Below are 22,867 nucleotides of genomic sequence, written 5' to 3' on the forward strand. Positions count from 1 at the left end.
TTCTTAGGTAGGTGGGCCCTCTTAAGGCAAGGCCCTTCTCTTCTGGAGTATCATGCAGGATTTGGCTTGCTATATTTACTAGGTCAAGGCAAAAAAGAGCTGAATGATCCTAAAGAGAAGAGAGGGAAAGGTAGAAACAAGAGAAAGGGCAAGGCTAAGGGCATTAGCAGGAATTTTTAGAAACAAGGATAGTCAAATTAAGTTGCTATCATGGCTCATTTCTACCTATGCCTGTTTTCTAAAGACCTTCTCCACAATCTAGGCACAAAAAAAGCCTTTTGTGAGAGGTGAGGCAGTTTGGGTAGATACTATAATAAAGAGCCACCTGGACTAAGTTCTAGAATACAGGGAATATACCGACAGGCAGTGGAATATCCACATAATAATTATTGTTGTTGTTATTATTATTTAGTTGAGAATATCAAAGGTTCAGGAATTTGCTGAAATTTGGAAGACGAGTATTTGGGATCACCACAAATAATGGCATGGAAGTTCTAGTCAATGTTAGCTATATTTTAAACAAAGGGAAGGTTTCATGAACCAATACCACATACCAAGAGGTCAGTAATACATTCAAAGGAAATCCACAGAAACCCCATCTCCTGTCCTGCTCCAGAGATGCCACCAGAGGTTTAGTAGCCAACAACAAAGGAAGCAGTCCTGGATCCCTTGCAGTGCCAACTCTACCCTCACTTCTGGCTCCCATCAAATAGGTCAGCCTCCAAGTGATGAATTCACAGAAACATACATGGTGCCTGGTATAAAGCAGACAAGCATTACCTGAAAAAACAGAGCTCTGTCCCCATCTACATTAAGCCACCTGAATGGCTTAAAAGGTTCCATTAACCAAAGCCTGCTGGCTGTTAAACAAAGACCACCAATAGTATCAGTGAACCCGGTGTTATCTTTCCAAAATTATTTTTTAAATTAAAAAATAACCTCTTGGGGGCTTCCCTGGTGCGCAGTGGTTGAGAGCCCACCTGCCAATGCAGGGAACACGAGTTCATGCCCTGGTCCGGGAGGATCCCACGTGCCGTGGAGCGGCTGGGCCTGTGAGCCATGGCCGCTGAGCCTGCGCGTCCCGAGCCTGTGCTCCACAACAGGGGAGGCCACAACAGTGAGAGGCCTGCATACCACAAAATAAAATAAAATAAAATAAAATAAAATAAAATAACCTCTTGGGGACTTCCCTGGTGGTCCAGTGGTTAAGAATCCACCTTCCAATTCAGGGGATGCAGGTTCAATCCCTGGTCAGGGAAATAAGATCCCACATGCCAAGGGGCAACTAAGCCCGCAGGCCACAATTACTGAGCCCGCATGCCACAACTACAGAGCCCACGCACTCTCAAGCCCGCATGCCACAACTAGAGAGAAGCCCGCATGCTGCAATGAAAGATCCCACATGCCGCAACGAGGATCCCGTGTGCCGCAACTAAGACCCGATGCAGCCAAATAAATAAAATAAATTAATTTTTTAAAAATAACCTCTCATTAATAGATCTTGTCTATGTTATGAAATTAGAAATATTGGTTTGTAATATATGAAACATTATCAGTAGAGATCCTTCACTCTGCACCACGTTAATTAATTAATGCCGCACCACTTTATCAGATGCTTTTATATACTCAAATCAACATGCGACAGAAAGCAGATGTCATTCCCCAGTGCTTCAACTATAAAAAGTATGCCAATATTTTTAAAATTATCTCCCCTAAATGCATAATTCATCATCACTTGTGAAAAATTACTGGTTTTTTAAATTTTTTTTTTTTTTTTTTTTGCGGTATGTGGGCCTCTCACTGTTGTGGCCTCTCCCGTTGCAGAGCACAGGCTCCAGACGCACAGGCTCAGTGGCCATAACTCACGGGCCCAGCCGCTCTGAGGCATGTGGGATCTTCCCGGACCGGGGCACGAACCCATGTCCCCTGCATTGGCGGGTGGACTCTCAACCACTGTGCCACCAGGGAAGCCCTGTTTTTTAAATAGTTATCATTTAGAATTTATTGAAGAAGACAAAGAATTAAGACTAGCCAATTTGGCCATCATCAAAGTTAAAAGTCTTTAAGTACAATTCATAATTAATTCACTATACATTACATTTGTCCCCAGAAAAACATAGAAACTAACTGCCCAATTTACAAATTTTCCTAAGATTAAAAATTACACATGTTCACACACACACGTAAATACACACACACACAATACAGTAAATTCATAAGGTTGCCTAAAGAAACAGACTTGAAAATCAATAAAAATATGTGTCAAATAAGTGATAAAAGACAATAAAATCTTCCCTCAAAATGCCATCACAGCACATTATAATGTAAGCAAACTTAATTTAGAATAGCCAAGAAACACATTAATACTGAGGAATAAATTTAAGAAAGCCTAAGGATGTTTTAGTGAAACATTCAAAATTGTATCCAAGATTAGTTTCCTATTTTTATGCAGAATAACCAAAATTCATTACACGAATCAAAGTAGATTCTTTTTTTTTTTTAATTTATTTATTTTTGGCTCTGTTGGTTTTTCGGTGCTGTGCGCAGGCTTCTCATTGCGGTGGCTTCTCTTGTTGCGGAGCATGGGCTCTAGGCGTGCGGGCTTCAGTAGTTGTGGCATGTGGGCTCAGTAGTTGTGGCTCACAGGCTCTAGAGTACAGACTCAGTAGTTGTGGCGCATGGGCTTAGTTGCTCCGTGGCATGTGGGATCTTCCCTGACCAGGGCTCAAACCCCTGTCCCCTGCATTGGCAGGAGGATTCTTAACCACTGCGACACCAGGGAAGTCCCAAAGTAGAGTCTTAATACATCACCATGTCAGTTATCAGTTGAAGCTCTCTGTGGTAGGTAGAATGCTGACGCCCACACCCCCCACCCCGACTCGGTCCCACCCCTAACAGCAAAGATATCCATGTCCTAGTTCCTGCAATCTGTGAATATGTTATTTTTTATGACAAAAAGGATTTTGTGGACTGCTTGCTCTGAAATGTAGGGGACCACAGCAAGGACCTGAGAGAGGCCTCTAGGAGCAAAGACCTGGTTGACAGGCAGCAAGGAAACAGGAACTCAGTCCTACAACTGCCAGGAACTGAATTCTGCCAACAATCTCTCTGAGCAAGGAAGTGGATTCTTCGTCAGAATCTCCAGTAAGGAATGCAGCCCTGCAAGCACCTTGACTTTTGCTGGTTAGACCAATGTCAAATGTATAACCTACAGGACTAGGAAACAGTACAAGAGTGTTGTTTGAAACCACTAATTTTATGGTAATTTGCTACAGCTGCAATAGAGAACTAATACATTCTCAGAATAGCACCACCTCACCAAAAGTAAGGAAAGAGTGGAGACAACACCTAGAAACATCTCAAACACATGTAATTACAATTTTAAATTAACCGGCCAAAACTGCATTATAGCCATTGAACATTTTGTACCCAGTAAAAAAAAACCAGAACCAAGACAGTCATATCCCCTGACTAAATTGAATGATATAAATCAACACAGCATGAGTGGATATCCACATACCTAAGTTTTTTTCCTCCCAACAAATCTATGAGGTAGAGAGGGATTTTTAATCTATAGGAAGAAACAAAGAGAAGAAATGACTTTCCTGATGTTCTCTGGCTAGCAAGAAGACAAGCTGGGCCTCAAATCCCTGCCTCTTCCACCATGGGGCTCTGCTTCCTAACAGCCCCACAGGTTTGGGCTCCATCAGCTGAAAGAGACCTCACTCCTGACCTCTCTTACTTGGTCACACTCCACTCCCACTCTAACCACCCAGAAAGGTGGAAATGCACTCAGGACATTTTAGTCTTGGGGAAGAAGCCAATACTCAGAATTAGAACTGAAAGTTGTAGTAAACAAGAACCAACTAATTTTTCTGGTGACTGAACAGCTGGGATAGCTGATTTATTATGTCAATGATTAAAGATGCAAACCATAAAATAACATACCTTGTTATAACCTCAGGGATATGACACTGTTTCGATGCAGATACAAGCATTACTTTTCTGCACAAGCACGGCAGTGGCTGACCAAGGTACGTACACCGGGCTTTCTGTTTTTTTATTAGGTTTACTATAATATGAAGGATGCGTAAGGGAAAGAAGTAGTTCAGTTCTGCTCCTTTCTAAATTACCCCTCATAAATAAAAATTACTTAGAACAGAGAAAGTCTTCTAATAGCAGGAGATTTCTTTTATGTCACGAATTCATTCAAATGCTTTCTGAGCTGCTATACTTTTATTTTAATATATTATGCAATTTTCTAAATACCTGTGTAAAATAAACCTAGAGTTGTCTTCCCTGAATATATTTCTATCCAAGTTCACTCAATGTTTCCACATGAAAGTTTTATCAATGTAGAATGAATTATATTTGCCTGGACCATGCAGTGGCCAAGATAAGGAACGCTACATAGGCTGTATGTGCCATTTTCCACCAAATATATGTCAATTTTACATACTCTGTAGTAAAACACACAGTTTCATTAAGAAACTGCCCTCTGCCAGCCTGTACATCTGCCTTAAAATCCACAGGAAAGGAAGCAATCTAATAGAAGCTACCAACACTTTGAAGATGTCCTCTATTTAACGCTACAGGGGGGCAACTAATGAAATTTAACACAAGTTGCTTGTGAATGAAAATACACGATTTGTGAACTAAATTAAATATACTGAGCAGGGGATGCAAATTTTTATACCAAATTTAACGTTAAGATATATTACTTGTTAAAATACATTCTATACTATTACTTTCAAAAAATTCATTTATGCACTAAAGGCAGTTTTAATTATTTCTTCTTACCATCCTCCCTTAACCTCTTGTTAACAATTTTACCACCTTCCTCTGTAAATAGTTGTTTTCTAAGCCATAGACTGAACTCTAACATGGAAGGAGCCACATCTACCTAATATGGAGTAACAGGGAGCCACTGGAAAACTCACGGAAAAACAACTGGTGGCCTTATGAAAGAAAGCACTGGTTGCATAAAATTACCTCTCAAAGTAAATTGTCCATATTAATCTCAAAACATGAAAACATTGCTACAAATATTAATATAGCCTATGTAAAATAAATATATCTGTCTGGAATACATTACTATGGTGACAAGCATACAACATCATTGAGGAAAAAAATAAATGCTGCATGTGCTCTTAGCTTTCCCACTATAATAATCAGAATACACATTTAATTTAAGCGTTTGAGGCATAACTTACCAATTTGGCAACTTTCCCATAGTCAATCCATCTGACAGTAGCAAAATTTGTAGATTCTGCACAGTTGAAACCATGATTAAAACCAGCATGGTAGCCATATGGGAAAGTGATCATAAATTCGCCAGCCTCCTGGGTGATCTGCAGGGTAGAAAACATATAATATTTCCCAATTATAAGACTTCTCAAATTGCAAATGAAGTTAAAATATATTTCTTATTAAAAAAAAAGAAAAAATATGATGTCCGAGCTACAAAAGAAGTCCCCCCAGATCCTTAATCCTTTAATAGTTTTTCAGGAGACTTTTAAAAGAATTTTCTAAACAGGGTGTGACCTTCTGGCAATGTAGTTCAATCATTCAGTCCATAATCAAAGAAATTATATTCTATTTGAAGATGTCTTTGTTTTATGTTATTCAAATAAATCTGTTCTTATTAGCATTCAATATGTGTATTTTAATACTTTAAAAATTCACATTACTGGAATTATATAACAGGACTATCATAAACTGACATTTTTCAAGTTAGAGCTATAAAAACTTTGATAACACACGCTGAATATTATGAATTCTTGTTGCTAAAGAGTTCATAGTATTCACCAAATTATCCTTTCATAATACTTACAAAACATTCAATTAACTGCATTCCATTTAATAGTAAAATTTCTACCAAATAGTTATTCAAATATATGGATAATATATAAGTATGTAGGAGTGAGTGAGTGCATTTTCAAATATAATTAAACTAGCTTCGGTAAATAAGCCAGCAGCCTAAAAGCAAAGATGAAAAATGTATTCAGTCCATTCCTAATTTTCAAATTACAGAAATTTGTTTTTTTTATAATCACCAAAGAATACAAAACACACCATGAGCTATAGAAATACAGTGAAGCTAAATTTTTCAGTGTTTTTTTTTAACTTGTCTACTCAATGCTAGACTATCAAATATATAACTCACTGATTCATTCAGTTACCTTGGTTCATTTCAGTCCTAAAATGTTGATAAATGAATATGTGAGTATGTACTTGTGTGGAAACATATAGGGGGACACACTGTATAAATACAGGTGCACACACTGCAATTCAGTTACCATTTTAGGAATGCTAAAATGTTGTGTGTGGAAGTATTTTCTTTCCCAACAATTCTGAAATTTAGCTCATCACCCGCTCCCCTGTGACACCCCAGCAGGTGTTCTATTGCAATGAGTAGCAACCCAGCTGCCACCTGGCAGGCAGAGAATGGCTTATCAGTGTTCAACATGGTTCCAGTTCCATCATTCCGAGCCACATGAGAACAAAGCCTGATTCTCTCCTTTCCTGGTCTCAGTGAATCTCATTAATTATAATTGTGCTTGGAAACTAGGCACTTCCTTGTACCATGTGATAAAACAAAACTCACTCTGCTCAACTGTTTCTAGCCCTATAAGGTGGAAGAAGAGGGTAAGTCTGTTGTCAGTGGGATAAGGAAACTAGCTTCACTGCTCCACTGAATTCCACCTACAATCCTCTCTACTCTCCCTAGAAAACCCTGTTCTTGCCATGTTGAAAAAGTACCTGTTCCCATTAAATTGGACCCTAAATGTTATGCCTCTATATAATTTCTAGAAACAGGTCAATCCCAGTTAGCCAAAATATAAGGCAAATTTACTACCTCTATGTAACAAACTGATATTTTTTTAAAAAAAGATATAGGGATAGACAAGAACAAGTCCCTTTTATTATAAGACTAACCAAGCATCATAATTCCATACGGCAGAAAATGTCAGAAAGGGTAGTGTATGTAATCGAAAAGCAGAAATTAGCTATTTGTTAAACATACTTTTTCATATATATGTATGAATATGTACAAATTCACTGAAAGAAGAAGAAAAAAATGTTAGTCCAACTGCGAAATGATTGCCTAAAGAGAGAAGGTTAAACTGAGGAGGAAGATTGTGTTATTATTATATATAACCTGCACTGTGCAAAGCCCCTCATATAGATCATCTCTTTTCATCCTCATAACAGCCCTATTAAGTGATACGATTATTATCCCCATTTTCCAGATGAAGAGACTGAGGCTCAGAAAAATTATGTAATTTACCCAAGTGACAGAATCAGAAGTGAACTTGAGAAGTATAATTCTGAAGTCTGTGCTACTCTGTCCCAAGTTACATTATCATCATCACAGAATAAGCTCCTTGAGGAGCACACAATCATCACACACCCTTCATCAAGGTGGAAGGGGAAGTGGCAGTATTTCATATGAAAAACTGTAACTGCCAATCAGCCCTCTAAATTGCTGGTGTCTCACCATCTGTGGATGAGCACTCACCTTTCCACTTCTCACAAAAGCCACGAAATGTCCCATCCTCAAAAGACCAGATAAGAGCCTGGTGCATCTAGTGATCTACCAAATAGCACTTGAAGAGCCTCAGCCCAGAAAGGGGTGTGAGGCACCTGCCTCCTTCTCCCCAAATTTGTGAAAGAAGCTACAAACTCCAAAGGCCTCCATCCTGGGCAAATGAGCCAATCCCACAGTCCTGCTACTTCATACAACCCCTCTCCAAAGAACAGCTTGATCAATTCCTATCACCAGCCCTAAACCCACAGAGGTTTTCCTGTCTTGGAGGACTCCAGTCTACTCCTTATCCTCTGCCTTCTAATATTCCAACTTAAATAAAAGTGCTTAATCAGGCTTATGCCAACCACCTGAAAGAACGTGCACTGACGATATGTCTGAGACTGGAAAGCCTGATGCCCAGAGGCATCTGCAAGTAAGACAAGGCCCCCCAGAAGGAATGGCCCCTCTGGGGGGGGCGCAGCCTCTGACCTCTGTACCTGCAGCAGTGCTGCAGTCCACCCACACTTCTGGACCTTCTCCATAGTGCACATCTTCAAGGCACACTTTTTGTCATGGGTAAAAGTATGTGACTAAACCAGTGTTGAGAGCATCCTCATCACATAAGACAAGTATGTCTCATGCATGACTACTGCACAGCCTGTTTGTGAGAGAGCGGGACCACCTCAAGTTGGAGAATGTTTCCTGGTCCTTGCAAAAATTCTACTTTGAACAAAGCCTGGGCTGGGGGTGGGGGAGGAGGGAGGTGGAAGACAGGACTTTAAGGGCCTGAGATTAAGAAGAGGGAAAGATTTAGTCACAAGTGAACAGTTTCTAAGGTGGAAAACAGTAAGGATTATGGGAAGACAGTCAAATAAAAAATGGAAAAGAGAGTGGAACTATTTTTTAATGTTTCTGAAGTAGCTAAGGACTTAATCCTCCTCCAACTGAGAGAGACCTTTTATTTATCTGGTCAAAAGCTTTTTTCATTTCAGCTTCTTCACATAAAAATGCTCATGCTATGTAATAATTCTGACCCAAAAACTACCCACGGACACAAAGAAAGAGGGATCTAGCATGTACAGAGTCTTACAGAACTTAATCTTCAGAAATACTCCAAAGAAGCAATATCTGATTATTAAATCATCAGGCAATTTTATCCATAAATGAAATCTCAATTGTATTATGTCTGAATGTGTTTAGAAATAACATACTGGCACCATAATCACTGATTCTAACCAACCAAACTGCTAATAAAAATTGCTCTGATTTCCTTAAAAAAAAGAAAAATAGATCACATACACATAAACTTTGTTGCTCATATAAGAGACTTCAATGGAGAAGAGCTATATATCTTATTCTGTCAAATGTGCTACATTTTACTTTCAGTATTGTTGTAAATGAACTAGAACTGCATGAAATCTCTAGTAAATGCATCTTGAAATAAAAGCAACTTCAAATTAATATTTAGGTAAATAACTGTTACCTAAATAAAACATGAATCTGAATTTTTCTCCCCACATCCTAAAAATCCTACCTGAAGTCAAAGATATATTAGTTTATGTTAAATTTGTCTTACATACGAATACTACACACATTAAATGAATTTGTTAAAGAGTAACACTAATATACCTTGTCAAAGGGAATACCATATTTCTTCAATACTGAGGGAGATATCAGTGTCATCTTGTGGCGAAGAAATGCATCACACCCTTGAGAACTGCTTGGGAAAAAACCTAAATGGAAACAGTAATTATAAGCAGTAATGTGTCAATTAAGATAAAATTTCAAATCTTTTTTTAAGCTTATGTTCTAGTACTCTTATAGAATGACAGCTTTACGTAAATATAGACCAAGTGCACCATCAAAAACCCTGGTACTAAAAACCAGAGTCAGAATTCTTAAAAATTAAATGATACATATTTATATCACCAAGGTTTGACCTTTTTTACAAAAAAAAAAAGATCTGCCAAGAGTTGTCTGCATAATACAAAATGACTAAACCTACAAATTCCAATTTGTGACAGATTTGAACTCAATCTACCTATTAACTGATAAATGGACAAAATATTAAGGGAAGGTAGAAGAGAAAAATCTGCATTTTGACAGAGGAATCTCTCATTTTAGACTCCTAGAAGCAATCATTCTAGAAGCACTTGTCCCAATGCCAATACAGTAGACACAGCAGTTTCCCACCCTTGTTTCTTTCTGATCGATTTAAAATAGTTTAACTGCTTCTAGTTTCCTGAAGTAACTCCCAGCCAGGGCCAGTCAAAAGCTTGGAAACCTGTCTCACCAGCCTGTATGGGAACAGTACATACTGTTTTGAGGACACCTTTAAATGAAGAAGCTAAACATGCAGCAACCCTTTCATTCAACAGTATATTATGCATTGAAACACAGTTGTTTCCCTCCATCTCTGCTTTCAATCCTGCAGTATGTCTGAGGCAGACTCATTAACTCAGTTATGTAAGCTAGAGGAAAATGAATGTGCCTGATACCCTGTTCTTTACCTTCCTCACTCAGAGGGAAAAACCACCACACTGAGAACAGGAAAGCAAGAAGAGAAAGGCAAGAGAAACATGGAAGAGACAGAGGAGAATCAGAGAGAGGACCCAGAAGGAACACAGAACTCACCAGGAAAGCATGTGTGATGTAGCTGGGTAAAGTGGGAAGAAGCACAGATGCTGTTTAACTCCTCCACTACCAAAATGAAAGCCACTGGAAATGCTACTTACCTAACTCTGTGGCTCACTACGTATAAATAGCTCAAGAATATGACCTGTCTGATGAAAGAATTACCAGCACTCATTACCTAATCATGAACCATTTTAACCTCATAGAATAGCAAGGTTTTACAGGAATGGTTTTAAAGTAAACAAGCCTTTACTGATGCCACCATGGAGTATGTGAGGCCACAGATCATCAGAAGGAAACAAATGAAACATCTAAAAAAAAAAAAACCATTAGGGTATAAAGAACCACCTGCTTAATTTAAGTACATTCTGCTTAAGCATCTACACCTGGATTTTTAAGATGAACAGACAGAAATATTTAAAAAGTACATCCAACAGAAACATCAGAAATACTATTATTTGCTACAATACCAATGGCAATAAAAGGAATAATTGTGCCCTATCTGGTCATTTAATGCAGCCCTCCGTTTATGGTTAATATTCATAATATGTAAATAGAAAATAACCTTTGAAAGAATGCAGACCTTAGTGAATGGTGAGAAAGTACCATATAATGCAACGGCCGTATCTATACAATAAGATGTCCTGAGTCTACACCACAGAGAGTAAAGCACAGCAGGGCAGTCCCCAAACACATAACCCACGGAAAAGTTTTAGCAATACAACTTAAATAGATCTATCAAACTTTTCAAATCTGTAACTCTGTGCAGCACTGCATGAATTAAGTTTTAAATTAAAATCAATGAAGAAAGAGGAGTCTACTTAATTTTCTTTTGATATGGATTTGTAACCAGAACCTGAACAATGTGATGACTGGTTGTTAGTTAAACTGGAAAACCACTGAAGGAAGGCAATTTGCCATATGTTAAGAACTTCATATTGGTTCAGAATTTATATTCTCAATAGGTTATCAGAATTATATTTCACACCACCCTGGAAAACACCTCATAAACCACAAATTATGACATAATGTATGTGTCTCAAAATGAATTTTACCTCAAAGTACCTGCAGAAGTACATGGTTCACACTCAACCTCACTCCACCATTTCTTAAAAATATTTTATTCAGTATATAAAGAAGCCAATATAACCAGAATACTATTTGATACAAAATGATAATATCTCAAAACTCAGAACTATGCTGGCTAAAGGAATGTTAGCAGCTTTCATAACAAGTGAGAAAAACAAATTTGGAATCACATGTATGAAATATAACAAAAATAGATCAGATAGAAAAGATAAAATTTAACTAAAAATTCAACTTAAGACAGTCAGAGTTTTTTGAAAGTCACCAAATAAGGAGAAAACAAGGTATGTGTTAAAATTTTTGCTAGTTAAGTTCTTTAAAATATGCCTTTCAGAACCTTTTTTTTCTATTCTAATATTTACTTTCTTAATGTGCTTTTTTTCTAAGTTTTCAATTTGGAAAGAATTTATTTGGAAGAAGTCTGCTCTTAAACTTACCGTATTTGAATGTTACTACTACAACATTCTGTAAGACTTTCCAATTTACCAGTCACATAATTGGAGAATCCACTCTTTCATAATCTTGAAAACCAAGAAGTTCCAATAAAGAAACAGTTCTACACTGACCCCTCAAGTATCTAGTAGTGGACATAGCAGCTAGCAACTCACTACCACACCTCACATACCCCATGGCCATCAGGTAACATGCCAGGTGTAGAAGAACACACAGAATAAACCTGGCACATCTATCTGAGCATCTACTTATGTCATGCTAAATCACGTGGTTTATATTTGCATACAAACAAACGTATTAAGGGAGCAAGATGCAAAATCTGCATGAGTGTTGTGGAGTGGTAGGGTTTCACTCTCCTCCCTTGTAGGGATATTTTGGTGGAAGCATTTGAGAGGCAGCCTACTGTAAGGTGCAAACTATGTTATGGGATTTTGTGTAAAATCTTGCCCAATCTCCTCTTACAGACACCTAACACACACGCTTACTTGAACACCAAATTTCCTCTCTCATTTACTGCTCACAATATACACCTTCTCATTGCTATTAAATAGCAGACCTAAAGTTTAGATGAAAAAACGCAACTGTTTGAACTATTTGTTTTAAGTCACCCTCATCTTGTCCACATGGCTAGCAAAATAAAAGAGAATAACAGTTAAGAATGCCTACAGAGACATGGATTCCTAGCAAAAGTCCAACAACTCATATAGCCTTGTCTGGTCCCATAATCTCCCAGCTCCTCAATTTCCCCATTCATATAATCAGGATGCTAGTATTACCTTCCTCAGTGGGGTCTTTTTTTTTTTTCCCCAGCATCAAGATACAATTGACATATTACATCGTATAAGATATACAGTATAATGATTTGATATATTTATATATTATGAAATGATTACCACGTTAAGTTTAATTCACATTCATCACCTAAAAAGTTATAATTTTTTGTGTGATGAGAAGCTTTAAGATCTACTCTTTTAGCAACTTTCAATACAGTATTGTTCATTATAGTCACCATACGGTACAGTACATCCCCCCAGAACTTACTCATCTTATAACTGGAAGTTTGTACCTTTAGAGCCCCTTCACACATTTTCCCCACCCCCTGCCTCTGGCAACCACCAAACTGTTCTCTGTACCTATAAGTTTGGTGTTTTAGATTCCACACATAAGTAACATCATATGGTATTTGTCTTTCTGTATCTGACTATTTAACTTAGCATAATGACCCCAAGATTCATCCATGTTGAAAGAAATGGCAGGATTTCCTTCTTCCTTATGCCTGAATAATAGTCTATTGTATATATATATAACACTTTGCTTTATTCATTCACCTGTCGATGGACACTTAGGTTGTTTCCATGTCTTAGCTACTATAAATAATGCTGTAATATCAGGGGTGCAGATATATCTTTAGGACAGTGATTTCATTTCCCTCAAATATAGATCTAGAAGTAGAACTGCTGGATCATATGTCAGTTCTACTTTTAATCTTTTGAGGAACCTTCATACCGTTTTCCACAGTGGCTATCCTCACTGGGTGGATCCTTACGGGAATCCAGTGAGATAATGCACAAAAAAACTTAGCCATTATCAAAAAGTGGAAACAACCTAATGTCCATCAACTGATAAATGGAAGAGCAAAATATGGTATATCCTTACAATGAAATATTAGTCAGCTATAAAAAAATATGAGGTACTGCTATAAGTTATAACACAGAAAAACACTACATAAAAGAAGGCAGACACAAAAGATCACATATTATATGATTCTATGTATATAAAATATCCATAATATGTAAATACCTAGAAAGAAAGCAGATTACTCATTGCCAGGGGCTGGGGAAGGGTGGGAGGGAATATAGCATGACCAATTAAAAAATACAGAGTCGGGACTTCCCTGGTGGCACAGTGGTTAAGAATTCGCCTGCCAATGCAGGGCACACAGGTTCAGTCCCTGGTCCGGGAAGATCCCACATGACTCGGAGCAAATAAGCCTGTGTGCCACAACTGCTGAGCCTGCGCTCTGGAGCCCACGAGCCACAACTACTAAAGCCTGCGTGCCTAGAGCCCATGCTCCGCAACAAGAGAAGCCACCGCAATGAGAAGTCCGCGCACTGCAATGAAGAGTAGCCCCTGCTCACCACAACTAGAGAAAGCACGCACGCAGCAACAAACACCCAACGCAGAAGGGAAGGGAAGGGAAGGGAGGGGAGGGGAGGGGAAGGGAGGGGAGGGAAAGGGAGGGGAAGGGAGGGGAGGGGAGGGGAGGGGAGGGAAAGAAGGAAGGAAGGAAGGAAGGAAGGAAGGAAGGAAAGAGAAAGAAAGAAAGGGTGCTAAAAATCTCTTGGAACTAGATAGAGGTGATGGTTGCACAATATGAACATACTAAAATGTCATTGTATTTATTGTACACTTCAAAATGGTTAATGGTTTATTTTACATTTTGTGAATTTAAAAAATAATAAATTTTAAAAAATAATAAAACTTAGTCTGCTTGTCACATAGTAACATTCAATGAATAGTGGCCATTATTATTATCCCTGTTACTCATTTCCACCATGTTGACCCTAGTTATCATGTTAGTTCAACAAATCTTCCATTTCCACCATGATACGGAACATGTACTCCAGCAATCCCAATAGAGCCCTGAAACCCTAAAAGCATCCCACAATAACATTTGCTAAGACTGCCAAAGTTCTGCTGGGAGTTTAATAGCATGAGAAAGTACAGAATCACATAAGCCCTCTCAAGAACCAGGTGCTATACACATCCAAGGATGCCCTGTATTCAACAAAAAAGTCATCAGATGTGAGAAGCACTATTCTAAGTAAAAGAAACAAGACACAAAAGTCTACACATTGTATAATTCCACTTTTATGGCATTCTAGAGATAGAAATCAGGTTAGTGGCTGCCAGTGGTTGCTGGTGGGAAGAATTAATTGCAAAAAGTACAAGAGAACTTTTGGGGGTACTGGAAATGTTCTATATCTTGATAGTGGTGGTAGTTACACCACTGTATATATTTGTCAAAACTCACAAAACTGTGTAGTTAGAGGGGGTGGTTTTTACTGTAAGTACATTTTACCTCAATTAATCTGACCTAAAAAATTATTAAATGTTTTTAAATTGTTTTAGAAATAGAGTAGATAATACTCTAAAAATAGTGTGCTCTTTCCTTCAAATAAGAAGTTTTGCCAACTGTCAACTGGTTTACAATTTCTAATATATTAGCTATTACTAATTATTTTTAAATCCCAATCTCATATGACAAACACATGCTGCTACTATTAAACCAACAAAGTTTTAGCCTTGGAAAAAAATTTAAAAATCGAAGTTTAGTAACATTTTCTATGGATATACAAACACTAGTTTGGAGAAGCTGACGTTAGTTATTAATTGCTTAGGAAAGAAAGGAAAAAGAGAGGGAAGCAGAGGGGAAAGATGGAGAAATCAACATGTAGAGTGTATGTCCACACTAGCAATAGATTTAAGACAATTTAATTTGAAAATAATTGAAATTTACCCAAGTATGCTTTGATAGAGTTTTATACAAGCATATCTCAGAGATACTGTAGGTTCCGCCTGTTCCAGACCACCGTAATAAAACAAATATTACTGTAAAGCAAGTCACAAGAATTTTTTGGTTTCCCAGTGCATATGTAATTATGTTTATACTATACTGTAGTCTATTAAATGTGCAATAGAATTATGCCCAAAAAATGTACATACCTTAATTTTTAAATACTTTATTGCTAGAAATGCTAACCATCATCTAACACTTTCGTGAGTTGTAATCTTTTTGCAACTCACAAATCACAAAACAAACATAATAATGAAAAAGTATGAAATGTGAGAATTACCAAAATGTCACACAGAGACAAGAAGTGAGCAAATGCTGTTGGAAAAATGGAACCAACAGACCTGCTCAACACAAGGTTACCACAAACATTCAATCTGCAAAAAAAAAAAAAAAAAAAAAGGGGGGCATTATCTGCAACTTGAAATAAAGCACAATAAAATGAGGTAGGCCTATAGTGGTTTTTGCAATATTCATAAGACTGATATGAGGCTTAAAAAATATAGTAGCCGGGCTTCCCTGGTGGTGCAGTGGTTGAGAATCTGCCTGCTAATGCAGGGGACACGGGTTCGAGCCCTGGTCTGGGAAGATCCCACATGCAGCAGAGCAACTAGGCCTGTGAGCCACAACTACTGAGCCTGCGCGTCTGGAGCCTGTGTTCTGCAACAAGAGAGGCCACGATAGTGAGAGGCCCGCGCACCGCAATGAAGAGTGGCCCCCGCTTGCCACAACTAGAGAAAGCCCTCGCACAGAAACGAAGACCCAACACAGCCAAAATTAATTAATTAATTAATTTTAAAAATATATATATATATATATATATAGTAGCCATATAAACGAATGGTAAGGAAAAGGACATAGGAAAAGAATATGGAAGGAATGCTTCTGTGGGAAATACTTTTAGAAAGATGTATTTGATTCACATATGAAATTTCTTAACATGCTTCTTAATGAAAAGAACTAATGAGCTACATTACGTGGGGAGAAACATGGTATTTTTACCCACATTCCTAGTTAAGAGGTCAACATTAGAGGTTTAAGCTGTAGTTGACCTCTCTGTTCTTCCTACCGTTCGCTGAGCAATTAATAATTGGGTAGAAAGTTATCACATTGCAGGCTTCACTCTGCTCCACGTGTCCTGTAATCCATCAACATCTCTACTGGAGAGACAAAGCTCCATGGAGCTCTCTAGGAGGAGCACCAGGAGAAATTCATACTGACCGTGGTATCGAGAAGGATGGTGGTTCTCCTAAACAACTGCCTTATTTTTAACTCTTGAACACAGTGCAGTGAGTAACGGGAAAGTTTTTTCCAGTTCAAACTGGTTGGCAGAACACTTAGAGTTAAAATTTCCACCTAATTTAACAGGTATATAGACCATTACACATGGTGTCTTACTGCATTCCTGAGACCGCTTTGTTTCAGCTCCAGCCTTTTCCCACCTTGACACAACACATGGACCACACACGCGTAGGTCACCCAGGACGCCTCAACCAAGCACTTTGGCACAAACAGGTCAGTCAAGCTAAACAGGATTTTCCTGGCTCAGCTTTCCCCCTCCACACCCCCTAAAGAATCAAAGAACTCTTAATTTCCCTCCATAGTATTCTTTCCCTGCTGGCTGGCATTCCCCTCCTGAATTTTCCTCCCCATTCCCTACCTGTCACTTCTCAGAACTGTCTTTCACCACACGTTCTAATTACTCTAACTTGGTGTATGTTATGTATTACTGTCCAATGTTTAAACTCCTACTAGGAACATGGTTGGATATAAAACATTCAAAATTAAACACAGTGTGATATTTGACATCAAAATATGAGGAAGTTAAATTTAGGGATTGTTTCACCATTCTTTTTTTTTAAATAAATTTATTTATTTATTATTTATTTTTGGCTGTGTTGGGTCTTCATTGCTGTACCCTGGCTTTCTCTAGTTGTGGCGAGCGGGAGCTACTCTTTGCTGCAGTGTGCAGCTTCTCATTGCTGTGGCTTCCCCTGCTGTGGAGCACGGGCTCTAGGCGCTCGGGCTTCAGTAGTTGTGGCACTCAGGCTCAGTAGTTGTGGCTCGAGGGCTCTAGAGCTCAGGCTCAGTAGTTGTGGCGCACGGGCCCAGTTGCTCCGTGGCATGTGAGATCCTCCCAGACCAGGGCTTGAACCCATGTCCCCTGCATCGGCAGGCGGATTCTCAACCACTGCACCAGCAGGGAAGTCCCTGTTTCACCATTCTTATCATAACAACTGATAGTAAGATGAAACATACCCTGACACACCACACATTGATCTCCATGCCTAAAGCATGAGTTAGACATGAAGGCAGAGGATATATCACTGGACTTTTTCATTTTTTAGGGCTTATGGGGCCCCCTAAAATTGATTATTCATAATCAAGGGTATTTTATTTATTAACCTTTCAAAACCAAGCATTTTAATATAATATTTTCAGGCCATCATGTAAATGAATGCTTAAGGGAATTATGTATTTATCATTTTGAGAGCTGATAAAAATATATTTCCTAATTCCAAGTCAGAGGTATGAGAACGGGTCAATTTAGAATGTTTATAAAATTAAAATGACTTGTTATTTAATGCTAATCTTCTAGTCTCTTGATAGCAGTGGTTCATAATCTCTTTTGGACCAAACCCTCTTAATGGATTTGATGATAACGTCCCAGAAACCCACATATATGCCCAATTTTGAATATAATTTCAGAGTCCACAGACTGCCTGCATCCCACCCACAGACCCTTTGTCCACCTCCTGGAATAGGGATCCCTGCAAATCAGGCTAAGACTCTGTTCCACAGTTTAAACTCAAGATGACTAGTCATTTAAAAACATACATACACACACACACACACACACACACACACACACACACACACACCCCAAAATGAACTGCTCAAAAAAACTTGAACTAAATTAATCCTTCATAACAATGCTTCATCCATTCCTTTTTACTGTCGCTTTTTTAAGAAGTCAAAACAAAAACACTTGTTACAGGTAAATATAAGCCTCCAAAAGAACCAGTGTATTCAACTCTACCATACTGTCACTTAAAACAAAATTCCTGCGGATCATTCACACTTCCAAAATCTACTGCACAAAGTCCTAACTCACATATTCTTTTCCCAGTAACCAAAATTTTGACCAAAGTAAAGCATCTTCAGTTTTTTTTAAATACTAGCACTTTATTAACAATGAGAGACCAATGGAATACAGTCACTCACAAAAAAATTTAGCTGCTCCCAATTTACTTTAATCCATATCTTGCTTAACTTAATAGAACCACAAAGATATTGTCTTATTTCTAAAATAGATGAGATTTAGACATTCTTAAAACTAAAAATCTTCAAAACTGTCATTTATGATTTAATATTATTATCTCTATTCTCCTTTATACTTTCCATTCAATTGTATCAAGCCAAAAATTAGAAAGAATGCAATGGCGTTATAGGCGAACATAACAAGTATAAAAATTGCAACAATTCACTTGAGATTTTTTATTACATTTATGTCTACATAATATTGGGAAAAAAACCTGTACAGATGAGAAAGCAGCTGAAGGGCAAAATCAAACTCCTGGCTTTATTTAGATGCAGGCATAACATCTTTCAGATAAAATATTTGTAGGTGCCACAGTCAATCAAGATTTCAATAGAAACCAAAGATGAAAGCATTCATGCATAAAAGGCAAGTGTGATAATTATGATGTTCAGACAAGATAATGGAAAATATCCGAGGCTGCTTTTCATTTTATGTATCAAGTGCTGCCTTGACCTAGACAACCTATAATGCTCCATCTCACTTACTGCATTATTTTATCATTTTAATTACTTAGCAGAACTCAATTAATTTGGCTGGCATCTGGTCAGGAGATAGAAATCCTCCACTGTCCTATAGGGTCTTTCCCCTGAATCACTTCTCAAAATAATGCTGCAAAAAGTTTTCAAAAAACATGCAATTGAGTTTAAAGTTCTCGTTCAATCTTCAAGTTTATTAATCTCTTACTGATTAAGCAAATGGCATCCATTTTCCTGGAATGTCATTTTCAGACAGTTTACGTCAAAGTGTTTACAGACAGTTTATAGCAAAGACTTTAGCATGTGAGTCCATACCGTAAAACTTACACTGGCTCCATTTTAAAAGTTCTCTGGCAATGAGGTGAACAGAAGATGGTAGAATAATTATCACAGGGACGAGGATAGTTCACAGCATATAGATTTAGCACAAAGTTCACTGCCAGGGTATTTAAGGATTATGGTAATCATTTTCTAAGCTGTGCTCTAATCTATTATCCAGAACCAGGATTCATCCACCTTAATATTCATGAAAATAGTCCCTAACAAAGCTCAAGATTACAATTACATTGCTATTATTACTATAATGTATTACATTATAAAAACACTGTCTTTATAGTTAGTAGCCTGCCAAAATTATAATAATGCGTATTCTTACAAACATGATACTCTAACTCTAATTTGGAGGAAAGTAACTTTTAGGTATCATTAACAATTTCTTTTCAGAACTGTCAAGTCAAAGGACGGGGTTTCTCAGTGTCCCCATTTCATTATTAAATGAAAGCATACATAATGCAGGAACAAAATTCCTTTTCTACTAGAAGGCAAACCTAACATACCAATGAAACTTAGATCAGCACCCGACTGAAAAGACAATGCTCCCTGAGGATTGAAATCTGAATAAAGGCATTCTGAAGGAGACATTCTGTCTTATCTTGAGTTGTCACTCAGTGGAACTCCACTTTCCCCTGGAAATAAGTCACTACCAGTCTACGTCGTCCTTGGTTAGGGTGGCTAGCAAAACAGAAAAAGAGGGTAACGGGGTGAATATGATTCTCCTCCCTTGCAGGAGCAGATTAGAACAAGGTTGCCTGGTGTATCTTTAAGGCAGGGAAGAAAAGTAGAAGGTGCTCTCTGTAGGTACAAGTGGTCACAGAGTGAAAGCAATCGATAGAGTTCCCAGAAGACTGACTCAACCTGGCCCTTAAGAAGATGGACAGGGTTGAGGGAGGTGCAACTGCATGAAGGTAGTCAAAAGGTACAAACTTCCAATTATAAGATAAATAAGTACTAGAAATGCAATATATAACATGATAAATATAATTAACACTGCTGAATGTTATATACAAAAGCTGTTAAAAGAGTAAATCCTAAGAGTTTTCATCATAAGGAAAAAAATTTTTTTCCATTTCTTTATTTTTGTATGTATATGAGATGATGCATGTTCACTAAATTTATTGTGGTAACGATTTCATGATGTATGTAAGTCAAATCATTATGTTGAACAGCTTAAACTTATAACGTGCTATATGTCAAGTACATCTCAACAAAACTAGAAGAAGAAAAAAAGAAGATGGACAAAGCCTTAAAAAATAAAAATTCAAGTTCCAGTAAAGTATGTTTAATTTTAACAGTCTAAGAAGGCATACAATACCATGCTCATCCAGTTAGCTGGGGACATTCACCTTCATACTTCAGGCACTCTCAGGCCCAGGGGGCCAAATAAAAATGAGGGGGTCAAAAAGAGATTTAACACAACCCTTTGGTGAAATGATATGGCAACATGAAAAGTACTCATAAAACACCTATAGCCCAAGACACAGCATCAGTACTCCTTGGAATTTATCACAAGGGTACAACTAAAGGAAGAAAAAATATTATTGGCACAGTGATGTTAATTACACTATATAAAAGAGAAAAAAAATTGGAAATAACCAAAATAGGTTAAGTGCAATCAGTTGATGAAAAGCTAAGCAGCCAACTAAAATAATCATGAAGATTATGCAACAGGGAAAAATATGCACACATTAATGTGAAAAAATTAAAATTACTCAATGAGAGAAATACTTAAATGTCAATAACTTGAAAAGAATAAAATTAACACAGTGATATTCTACACTGTAAAAATATCGGTTTAGCCAAAAAGTTCATTAGGTCTTTTCCATAAGATGGCTCTAGTAGCGCTTAGTGGTCTTTAACTTCATTCGAAACAATTTTGTTAGATTGTATTGTGACAGCTGTCATATTCGGCGTGCATTTTAAAAAAAAAGCTTATCAAAATTGGTGAATTTTTGTGTAGCCATTTTAATATTGAAGATGGAAAAAAAAGCAAAATTTTCAGCATATGATGCTTTATTATTTCAAAGAAGCTAAAAACACAATTGAAATGCAAAAAAAAAGATTTGTGCAGTGTATGGAGAAGGTGCTGTGACTGACTGAACGTGTCAAAAGTGGTTTGCGAAGTTTCATGCTGGAGATTTCTCGCTGGACGATGCTCCACGGTCAGGTAGAACAGTTGAAGTTGATAGTGATCAAATAGAAACATTGATTGAGAACAATCAACATAATACCACGCAGGAGATGGTTAACCGACATACTCAAAATATCCAAATCAAGCATTGAAAATCATTTGCACCAGCTTGGCTATGGTCATCGCTTTGATGTGTGGGTTCCACATAAGTTAAGCAAAAAAACCTTCTTGACCGTATTTCCACATGCAATTCTCTACTTAAACCTAACGAAAATGTTCCGTTTTTAAAACAAATTGCGATGAGTGATGAAAAGTGGATACTGTACAATAAAGTGGAATGGAAGAGATCGTGGGGCAAGCAAAATGAAACACCACCAACCACACCAAAGGCCAGTCTTCATTCAAAGAAGGTGATGTTGTGTATATGGTAGGATTGGAAGGGAGTCCTCTATTATGAGCTTCTTCCAGAAAACCAAACGATTAATTCCAACAAGTACTACTCCCAATTCGACAAACTGAAAGCAGCACTGGACGAAAAGCATCCGGAATTAGTCAACAGAAAACACATAGTCTTCCATCAGGATAATGCAAGACTGCGTGTTTCTCTGATGACCAGGCAAAAACTTATAGCTTGGCTGGGAAGTTCTGATTCATCCACAGTGTTCACCAGACGTTGCACCTTTGGATTTCCATTTATTTCAGTCTTTTCAAAAGTCTCTTAATGAAAAAAATGTCAATTCCCGGGAAGACTGTAAAAGGCACCTGGAACAGTTCTTTGCTCAAAAAGATAAGAAGTTTTGGGAAGATGGAATTATGAAGTTGCCCCAAAAATGGCAGAAGGTAATGGAACAAAACAGTGAATACGTTGTTCAATAAAATTCTTGGTGAAAATGAAAAATGTGTCTTTTATTTTTGCTTAAAAACCGAAGTAACTTTTTGGCCAACCCAATACCTCAAAAACAAAAAGCCTATCTAAATGAGAAACAGAAAGCAAGTTTACCTTGAGCTAATCTCTCCAGTCGTTTTCCATGCTCTGGGGGTATTGCATACCTAAAATTTTAAACACAAATAAAAATTTTAGATTTATAATTGTTCAGCTAGTATCCTAAGGACATCTATTCCTAAATAATGTCATGTAAAAAAAAAGTCGACCCCAGGGACTTCCCTGGTGGCTCAGTGGTTAAAAATCCACCTGCCAGTGCAGGGGACACGGGTTCAATCCCTGGTCCAGGAAGATCCCACATGCCACAGAGCAACTAAGCCCACATGCCACAACTACTGAAGCCTGCGCGCCTAGAGCCTGTGTTCTGCAACAAGAGAAGCC

The 22,867-nt window shown here is 37.8% G+C and overlaps 1 protein-coding gene across 17 annotated transcripts in view; it reads right to left on the minus strand.

Moving 5' to 3' along the window:
* The window catches only part of KDM4C (lysine demethylase 4C), a 430,596-nt gene that overhangs the window by 283,544 nt on the left and 124,185 nt on the right, over positions 1 to 22,867 (minus strand). For 13 of the 17 annotated variants that reach the window (XR_010841968.1, XR_010841967.1, XM_067041564.1 and 10 more), the window contains 3 exons: positions 22,544 to 22,593; positions 9,161 to 9,264; positions 5,214 to 5,351 (listed from right to left, as the gene is read on the minus strand). Coding sequence is in view for 14 of the 17 variants with exons in the window: in XM_067041564.1 (XP_066897665.1) it covers positions 5,214 to 5,351; positions 9,161 to 9,264; positions 22,544 to 22,593 (292 nt within the window). In the remaining 3 variants the exon portion in view is untranslated. Of the gene's footprint in view, positions 1 to 5,213; positions 5,352 to 9,160; positions 9,265 to 10,165; positions 10,243 to 22,543; positions 22,594 to 22,867 lie in introns of those variants that run through there. The other 4 variants (XM_067041573.1, XM_067041571.1, XM_067041572.1 and 1 more) reach the window with 3 other exon arrangements.

Source organism: Kogia breviceps, chromosome 8 (assembly GCF_026419965.1).
Source record: "Kogia breviceps isolate mKogBre1 chromosome 8, mKogBre1 haplotype 1, whole genome shotgun sequence".
Taxonomy (NCBI): Eukaryota; Metazoa; Chordata; class Mammalia; order Artiodactyla; family Physeteridae; genus Kogia; species Kogia breviceps.